Source organism: Alligator sinensis, unplaced genomic scaffold (assembly GCF_000455745.1).
Source record: "Alligator sinensis unplaced genomic scaffold, ASM45574v1 scaffold957_1, whole genome shotgun sequence".
NCBI classification, from domain to species: Eukaryota; Metazoa; Chordata; order Crocodylia; family Alligatoridae; genus Alligator; species Alligator sinensis.
This window is the reverse complement of record NW_005842039.1, coordinates 843,622-853,129: the sequence shown is the minus strand read 5'-3', so window position 1 is coordinate 853,129 and position 9,508 is coordinate 843,622. Positions and strand designations below refer to the sequence as shown.

At 43.5% G+C, this 9,508-nt stretch overlaps 1 protein-coding gene across 5 annotated transcripts in view; it reads left to right on the top strand.

Annotated features, from left to right (window-relative positions):
- Positions 1-9,508, top strand: part of PKP2 (plakophilin 2) — a 73,524-nt gene that overhangs the window by 41,669 nt on the left and 22,347 nt on the right. For all 5 annotated transcript variants that reach the window (XR_003093787.1, XM_025202874.1, XM_025202873.1 and 2 more), the window contains one exon: positions 920-1,097. Coding sequence is in view for 4 of the 5 variants with exons in the window: in XM_025202874.1 (XP_025058659.1) it covers positions 920-1,097 (178 nt within the window). In the remaining variant the exon portion in view is untranslated. The remainder of the gene's footprint in view (positions 1-919; positions 1,098-9,508) is intronic.

The window sequence follows — 9,508 nt, the reverse complement described above, 5'->3', positions numbered from 1 at the left end:
CCACTCATTCCATTGGTTTAGTCATATCACTCAACTGACTGGGTTTTTTTAATGTGCTCACCATTTGCTATTTTAGGGTCAAGATTGCAAGAAAGAAGGAAAAGTAAATAAAAAAGAACACCCATTGTCATCCCTGAAAAGGCAGAAGTAGATTTACACTTTATAGGCTAACTAAATCAGAGTTGGTCTATAAGGTGCAACTCTACTCTGCCTTTTTCCTGAGTTAAGACCAACAGCTAATTACTTATCTCATCTCTCTGTAAGGTCAGAAGCACACAGTCCCTTCCTCGCATTATAAGCCAGTGGGCACTGCTCTGCCTCTCCATGCTGGTCAGAGTAGTATGAGCCAGATGGAATCCTTTGCTCCTTGATTCCCAGAAGCAGCCTTCACCTCTGGATTTTAGACTGCCTTTCTATTTACTGATCAGTCCTATAAGAAAGGAAAAGATCTGCTGTTCAGATTTAAGACCTGATGGAATATTTTTATTATAAAAAGAACCCATGGACTTCAATTTAAAAGTGATCTCATTAAATAGCTTTTCATTCTGAGAGTACTAACAAAGGATTTAAAAACAACCATTTGTCTGCACAGAAAGAACAGCAGCAACACCTGTTCTGTGAACCAAGACTAAATGAACTATTAATCATCTGACTTGCTTAATTAAAACTTGTTTTAAATCTGAACATGTGCAGTACAACACTGTAGATCAAGACATGCCTTTTCTCCTCCACCCACAGCACTCAGTTAGCTGGTGCTGGAAGTTAGCAATAACGGTTTCATCATTTTAATGCTGGAAGGTCTGATCCAAAGCCCCTTAAAGCACATGCAAATCATCCATTTTTCAGTGTGTTTTGGATTAGCCTTGCATTAGCCATAAGCAAGTTGTGTTGCCTTTCTGATTTATTTTGGATGTTGTAGGTTTGCTGTGGAACATGTCCTCCAATGACCAGCTGAAAACCCTGCTGATGAGAGATGCCCTGCAGCAACTGACTGAGACAGTTCTCATCCCCTGCTCTGGCTGGCCAGATAGAGATTACCCCAAGTCAGGTGTCTTATCTGACCCTGATATCTTCTACAATGCCACAGGATGCCTGAGGTAAGCTCCCAATCTTATAGATGTTTTTGAACTCTGCATCACTTTAGACCTAGGGGATAGTCCTGTTTTCAGGCCTGCATATAGGTCATATTTTGATAGGCCTGATTTATGTGAATCTGAACTCAAAAGACACTGCAGCACAGTAACAACAACCTTATTGAGAAAATCCTACAACCCCTCCCAGGAGGTACTCAACAGAATCAAATCTCAGTCAAAATTAAAGGTAAACAGGGCCAGTTATGCAAAACATATTATTGGAAACAGTCATATTGAAATAATAAGGATTTCCCAATGGGATCATGGGAGAATCATACCCATGGAATCCTGGGCATGGTTCAGCATGCAGTCATATTGTCAGTGTCATCACCGTTATCATCATCATAACAGAGATCTTAAAAAACAAAAATACCATTAAAGTCAGTGTGGGACTGGGGAGAATTTCATCCAAGACACGATCCAACAATCACTCCAAAAATGGAAAACATTCCTGTAAAATCCTTTGAAGCTTGGCCCAGCCCTCTGTACTTTAGAAAACAATGTGAGTGTCCAGCAAAAGAGTGATTTGGTGGGGGGGCAGTTGGTTTTGTTTTCCAGACCTATGGGTCAGCAATGTTGAGCTCTGTTACTTACTGATCTAAGTCTATTGGTGAATGGTGACACCTCCATAGAATAAAACTCAGGCTACAGATATCTCAGTGACAGAAGCACTGCTTTCCACCCCACTGTCCCATCTCCTGAAGACCTGAAACCTATTTCATTTTATTCAGCACAGTTAATAGGTATAATTTGTACTCATCCAAATTGCTAATAGCTGTACATTCAGGAGCTTCATAAAAGTGTGTCCAATCTTTGCTCCCTCTCTGGCATAGACCTGCTAAGTCCTTAAAATATTTGCACATAGATTGAGTATTTGTGCTTCTGTCTAGAAGGGTGGGTTTAAGATTGCTAGAGCTAAATCATTACTATTTGAAAGGTAATTGTCTCAGAGCCTAGTAACATAAAAAGCAAAGCAGTGTAGTATTGGGTTTTTAATTTGTTTTCTTTTATGCGCTAGAGTGTTATGGAATATGAATTATAGTACATATCTTTTTACATCCATATGTACAGGATGGCCTGTCCTAAGCAAGCATTCATTTGACTGGTAAATAAATTCCATTATTAGAAATTGGTAATTAGTATAGGCTAGAGTATAACACTTACATGTTTGGCCACTTTGGGATGATCTCAAAAGAGGTTCCCTAACAGGACATTACCTGCTATATGGGTTCCACTGGAGTGGGGACACTTCTTGGAATTCTGGGTGGATTAACAGCTTGAATGCAAGCATTCAGTATTGTGATCACATTAAGCAACTGCTTTGTCAGTGTCATCACCTTTATCATCATCTTAATAAAGGTCTAAAAATATAGGTCCACCATCTAAAAAGTCAGTTTCTGGAGAGAAGATTCCAAGCACCTGAGCAAGTCCGGTGTTCCCGTAGTGAGTCTGGGATACTAGAGTCAAAGTACTATGAGTTAAAAGTACTATGACGTAGCAACCTAAAGGACTTTAGACAGGCAGGTTTTTATGGTTGCCAAGTCAGAGCTGACCAAAGCAGCACTACCACACCCTGCTCTGGTGAACCTGTCTGAGTAAGATCATATTCAAAAGGACTGCATGTGCTAAATTGACCGAGAAGGTATCAGTTTAAATTCAGCCGAGTATTTGTGTATTCAACAATACGGTATTTAGGGCCTAATCAGCTTGAGCTGATAATGAAATAAGCACTTCTATTGACTGCTTTTGAGATTCAATGAATCTATGGATTTCTATTAACAATAAAGAGCTATCTGCACTAAAGAACAAAGTGAGTGATTTACAAAGTGATTTATAAAATATTCATACCAATTATGAGACAAAAACACCCTGCTCAGTTATCATGACTCCACAACAAACAAATATTCTCTCTCTCATTTACTACTATGAACAGTGCCCTTAGTTTTATATGTGTAGTCACTGTAGATAAGATACAACCATAGCAACAGAAAGTCAGTCCAAAAGAGACCTTGTGTCAGAACAAGTGACTACAACTGTACAGATGGTGAACTTTGTTATTCCCCTCTGCTTTCAGTCTGCAGAGTATAATTCGCTTTAACTCTTATGTGATGCACTGAAGCATATCGTCATGACCACTTTAATGAGGGTTTCCTTTTTTATTTAGTTGAACATCCTAATAAGATTACTGCTGTTTAGACTTTTTGGATATTTTGACCTTATTGTTAGAGAAACTGTTTTCTTTATAAGCTTTTCTCTGGAGCTTGCCACTACAATATCTAATGACCATACAAACATTAACAAGTTGATTCACACAGCATTCCTCTAAGACAGAAAAATATTATCTGTTTTACAGAAGGGGTATCTAAGGCACAGAGAACTTAAGCAATGTGACCTGCACATGGTCACAGAGGGAGTTACAAAAGATATAGGTGATGATCTTGTACTTTGTGTTAAATCCCAGGCCATTACCTTAACTATCATTATTATCAGCATTTACATGGAAAATAAATGCCCATACATGAATCCTTTATGGGTCAACTTCAAAAACACTTTAATTATTTAATAATTATTTAACTCTTTTAATTGGTATCTTAAGAAGGTTCCCGTATTCCAAAAAGCTTGTTTAAATCTCTCCCAACCAAGCAGTCAGTCCAATAAAAGATTTTATTCACAGATATCTTTGCCTCTCTTTAATTATTTACTTTAGGTCATGGTTTTGATTTTGCAGTACTGTCAAACTACAGTCTTTAATGTAATTTTCCAAGGCCCTTGCCAGACATGCAGGTAAAGATGCAATAGGATCTAATGTACAATCCATACAATTGCACTTCCTGCCATGATACATGGGCTCCCCATGCACCGGCAAGTAGCAAACTCCCATAGATAGGAATCCTGTCAGCTGATCTGGGCTCCCAGCCACAGGAGCACATGTGCCCCTTGTAGCTAGGAGCCCCATCAGCTGATGGGGATCCCAGCCGCAAGGGCATACTTAACCACATGTGCAATTAATGATGTGATAGAAACCAGCCACCACACAGTTATTACATATTTTTTGTGGAATAATTTTGTGGCTTATTTCTTGTCTTATGACACCATTAATTGCTTTAATGTGTGGCTGAGCTACAGCTTAAGTGATAATTAATCACACCTGAAGTGTAACATGTGGCAGGGGCCCAAAGATAACTCTTTTATATTCTGGAATAACAATAAACTAAAGGACACTGCGTCTTTTATAGTTACTTTAGGTTGATACTCCTTCCACCTACTAGGCATGATTCAACATCCCCTCAAGTATAATACATTTCACAAAGCATTTGGATTAGCCTGTTACATAGAGAGCTAGAGGTACTCACCATTGGGATAGTTTTCTTCTCCTTTACTTAGTCAACATACAATACAAATATTAATATCAGCTTTATGGCAACATCTCCAGGCCCTACAGGAGATTTGGACTCCATATGACGAGAAAGCGTCATTGGCCTGAACATCTTACAAGTTAAACAACACAGGCAGGTGTAAAAGAACACAAAAGCACAGGGAGGTGAAGTGACTTACCCAAATTCACAAAGGAGCAGAGATGAGAAAGAATTGGGGTCCCTGGTTCCTGAGTCACCAAATCCAGTGCCCTAGGACTTGTCAACCTGAGAAAACGACACTCATTTAACTGAAGCAATTTGTGTAATAGTGCAATGAACATGTGCAATTAATGCGCAGCAATAAACTCCGGCACATATCACACCAGAGTTTATTACTCCTGGGCGCTGTGTTTGAGCATGCATCGGGGACCACAGCAACATGAGCCAGGTCAGAGCAACCCCAGCTGGTAGGGGGCCAGAGGGTCAGCCTGCCAGCCACACAGCTGCTCCATCCTAGCTCAGTGTGCTTCACAGTAAATGTCTTGTGTAGACACTCCCAGTTTTAGCTAAATTAACACAAGAGTCTCTAGTTTAAATTAGTCTTGAGTTAAAGTAGCAGTCATTTTTTAGGTGAAGAATCTTGTCTAAATCTCGGGTTACCATATGTCCAGGTTTTCCCAGACACGTTATATTTTTGAGTTTTTCCCAGTCTCTTTATTTTTTTGCATCCTCCAATCGCCGTCTGGGGGGGGGGGGGGGGGGGTGTTGTTAATATGATCAAATGTCCAGGATATTGGTCAGCTTTGAAGTTTTTCCTGTCCACGCACTGGGGCTGCACCAGGGCAGTGGAGGCAGGAGGGATGTGCCTGCCCCTCCAGCAGGGGATGGGGCGGGGGGGCCTTCAGGGGCAGCAGGGAGCTGCGTGGCCTGACTGGTGGCACCAGGACCAGTGCCCTTGCTTGCAGGGGCAGGGCTCTGCAAGACGCTGCAGGGCTGGAGAGAGCAGTGGGGGCTGAGGGTCAGGAGTGCAGAGCACTGGGGCGGGGGGGAGGAGCTTTGGCTTGAGATTGAGGGGCAACAGAGTGGGCAGGGGCAGGGCACTGGCATATCACTGCCCCCCACAATCATATACCCTCTCCCCCCTTGCATGACAGATGTCCTCTTTTTTGGCACTGGAAATGTAGTAACCCCATCCAAAGCATTACCAAAATTCAAAGGAACACCTTGCCAGAGTTTTGCAAAGGAAATCAGGACACAGAGAGATTGGTGTTGCCAAATAATTTGTATGTGCATTTGCTAGAATACAAATGTATAATTAGTTCCTATCTTTTGCAATACCTGATGGGGTTGTTGCTCGGGTTGTTAAAGTCTGTAGCCGGCAGCCTTTATCACAGCCTAAAAAGTAAACTTTGAAATTTAGTACATTACGGGCACATCTACGCACGATGCTATGTCACCGTATTGATGCGCTACAGTGATGTAGCATCCACAGGTGTCTACACATAACCAGCAGCTACTTCGTCATAGCAGCGCACTCCCCCCCATTATAGCATGCCGGTATGGCAAAGTAGCTGCTAAAAATAATTGTGCACCATGTGTACAGCACAGTACGGGTGGTTACTGTGCCATGCTTCCAAAAGGAAGTACTAAAACACAGTACAGTAACCATGTTGCTCCCAGGCAACATGTAGATGCATCCTATATGTGGTATAGTACTTACATTAAAAGTCAAATGAACCACAAAGCTGCTTTTCAAAATATGAACATGCTCTCCAAGGTCCCAGATGAATATCAGAAGATAAATATAAGTAAAAAATATTATTGATCTGAACAGTTTAAAAACTTGGTTCTTCTTCATTTACCAAACAATCCTAAATTGGAGATTCACCTTCAACCTCTGAAAAGATTGTAGATACCAAAAGCTGTGTAGTGAACACAAGAAATGAGCACAGCCCTGTCCTTAGTGTGTCAGTCTTTTTTTGTCAATTAGTACAAGAACCATAGAGCCATAGGCTTGAACGTGGGCGTTTAAGCCTATGCATGTGATCTGAATGATAGTAGATTATGATTTTAGGAAAATTATGATGTTCTTTTTTGCTACAGGGTCAGTAATCACCTTCAGTCCCCATCCACGTCTCCCCCGCTCAACCCCCCACATAGTTATGCAAGAACTATGAGTCAGAAAACTGAATGTTAGAAAACAACACTGTGTATTGTATACTGTTTCAGTAGCTGCCAGGAACCGTGCTTCAGAAGTAGTAGTATTCTCATTGCTGAAACAGAACAAACCTTTGGCAATGTGCCCTGAACAGGCTGAGTTAGTTCAATGAAAGAAAGGGTTTGTTGCCTGACAACTAGGCACATCGATAACATTGGTTTAATTATTTAAGGAACTCTACAGAGCAGTATGTCAAAGCATTCCCAGGCAGGGAGGCTGTTGTTGGAATTGTAAAGGTAATGTTTAGTTTCTTGACCTGAAAGTACTGTGCTCTGTTCTGTTTTGGCTTTATTTATCCCCAGACTGGATGGGCTGTGTCACTTGCCATCCTAAAATACTAGCAACTACATGCTAAATAATCTGCCCTTAGATAAAACTTATATGTTAAAGCATAACTGACATTCTTCTGCTTCCTAACATAAAAAAGCCCTGCTCTTAACATAAAGTTCTCTGGGTTATACCTTGAATGCTAATAAGGAGTCGATCTCCTTTTTTGGCATGAAATTCATCTTTTATAACATTTCTTCAAGGCAATGTATTCTATTCATGGATAGAATGTGACAGCGTTGTCTGAGCTGCTGCAGAAACACACAAGAAGCAGGACAGGACTCCTAAAGTGCAGAACAGGAGGCCTGCTTCCTTATCAGATAGCCGGATGCTGTGGGAGGCCCTTTGTAGTCTGTGGAATGTCCATTCCGCCTTTCACTAGTCAACAAAATGACGGGTATTGGAGTTAGCATACCTCAGCTGCTAAGCTTCATTTATTTCAGCGGATGCGTACTTGCTATTTGTAATAATCATCATCCATCATCTTTATCATTTGTGTGCCCTTTTGCAACTGGAATGGCCCAAAGCAGTGTGCAACATAACTCTTTAAAGGAAGAGTGATTTATATTAGGGAATTGGACTAGCATTTAGGATATCTGGTTTGGTTTCCAGCTTTGCCACAGATGTCCAGTGTAACCTTGGTTAAGTCTGTGCCTTAGTTCCCCATCTGTAAAATGGGAATAATGCTTCCTTTTTTCTCTCTCTGTCTTGGCTGTCTAGTTTGTAAGCTTTCAGGGGAAGGATCTCTCTCTTTCTCCCCCCGCACCCTGTCCCTCTCAGGGAGTGCACTAGGGTTCAATTTCAACATGAATAGTACAGTAGACTATACATTTTTTCATTTGGCCTCTTTCAGAATCATCCTTTATATTTTATAATAATCCTTTACCCTTACATGCAACTAATTTCTCCGTATCCCAAGGTAAGTTTCAATATAGAACTGGGCTAGAGACAGACATTCAAATAGCCTGAGCCTGAATTGATTCAGTCTTTGCAGGTTAGTTTAACCTGGCTAGGCTAAATCAGTTTTGTAACAAGACAGACACCCCAGAAATGCAGGTACAAGCCTGCAGCGGCTCAGGCTAGAACCAGGGGACACTAGAGCAGCCCTCAATTGCCTTGTACAGGGCTGAGCTAAGAGGGTCATAGCCAGGCCCCAACAGGACATTGTGATTAGGGAGGGGTCTCCCCCATTTATCAGCTGTATTATCAGCATTTAACATGGCATCAGAAAACAAAGCCTTGTTTATTACAAGCTCTTCTTAAACAGTTTTTTCCTAGGGAAAATGCACACTAGTCTCTGGCTTCTTTACTATTCATTCCATCCAAAAAGAGCACACGCCAACTGCAGATGCTTCCTCAGCCTGACGAAGGGTTTTTAAATGCAAAAGCTAGCTAAGAAAAAAATTTTGCAACTATTTAGTTGGTCTAATAAAAGATATAATCTTTACCCAATGAACCTTGTCTGCCTTTTCCAAAGGAAGGAAAGCAGGGACATTACCATCTGAGCTGTTGATTTACCTCCAAAAAGCCCTGTCAGTGGTCTACAACCTTTTTATGGTGAAGATAACTTTTTGAAAGTAAAGGGCACCCCAGGATCTACCCCACCAAACCCACCCCCTGCCCTGCCTCCCCCTGCCCCACCCAACACGCCCCTGGACTGTGAAGTTTTCCGGGCCAGGCCAGGGCCCAATCCGACTTCTGTGCCGCGGCTGCGCTGAGCTGCACCCGCCTAGTGGCCAGATGTATGTGACATTGGTCCCCAGCCTGCCCAGGTCTGGAAGTCTCCGCAGTCCAGGGGGCATGGGGGGCCTCTCGCTGTTGGGTGCTCCCCGACAGAGGCCCTGGGGGCATGTGTCCCCTCCACATGTGCTCCAGAGACATTGGGGGCCCATGCCCCCCCCCCCACCTGTATGCCAGGAGGAGGCTGCTGCTGCTGCAGGCTGCCCGCTGTACCCAGAGCACAGGTTGGGGGGCATGGACCCCCGAGACTTCCACTGGGCTGCACCCAGTGGCAGGAGCCCCCCCATGCACCCCTGGATCACAGAGTCACAGACTCTGCTGGGCTGGGGCCCAGCACCACATTTGTCTGGCCGCCAGGCCAGTGCAGCTCAGCACAACCACAGCACAGAAATGGGATCAGGCTCTGGCCCAGCCAAGTCTGGGAAGATCTGGTCATCCAGGGGTGCATGGGGGGTGCTCCCAGCAGAGGCCTCGGGGGCCCATGCCCTCCCCACCTGTGCTCAGGACAAGGAAGCCACTACTGCAGGCTGCCCGCTGTGCCTGGAGCACAGGTGGGGGAGGGGAATGACCCCCCAGGGCCTCCACTGGGCCATGCCCAGTGGCGGGGGCCCCCCTCCCCCACACAGCCCTGGATAACCAGATGTTCCCAGACCCGACTGGACCGGGGCCACCCCAACGTGAGTTCCCGCTGTTCAGCTGAGCCGTGCCTGTACGTGGCTGGCTTGCAACGGGGC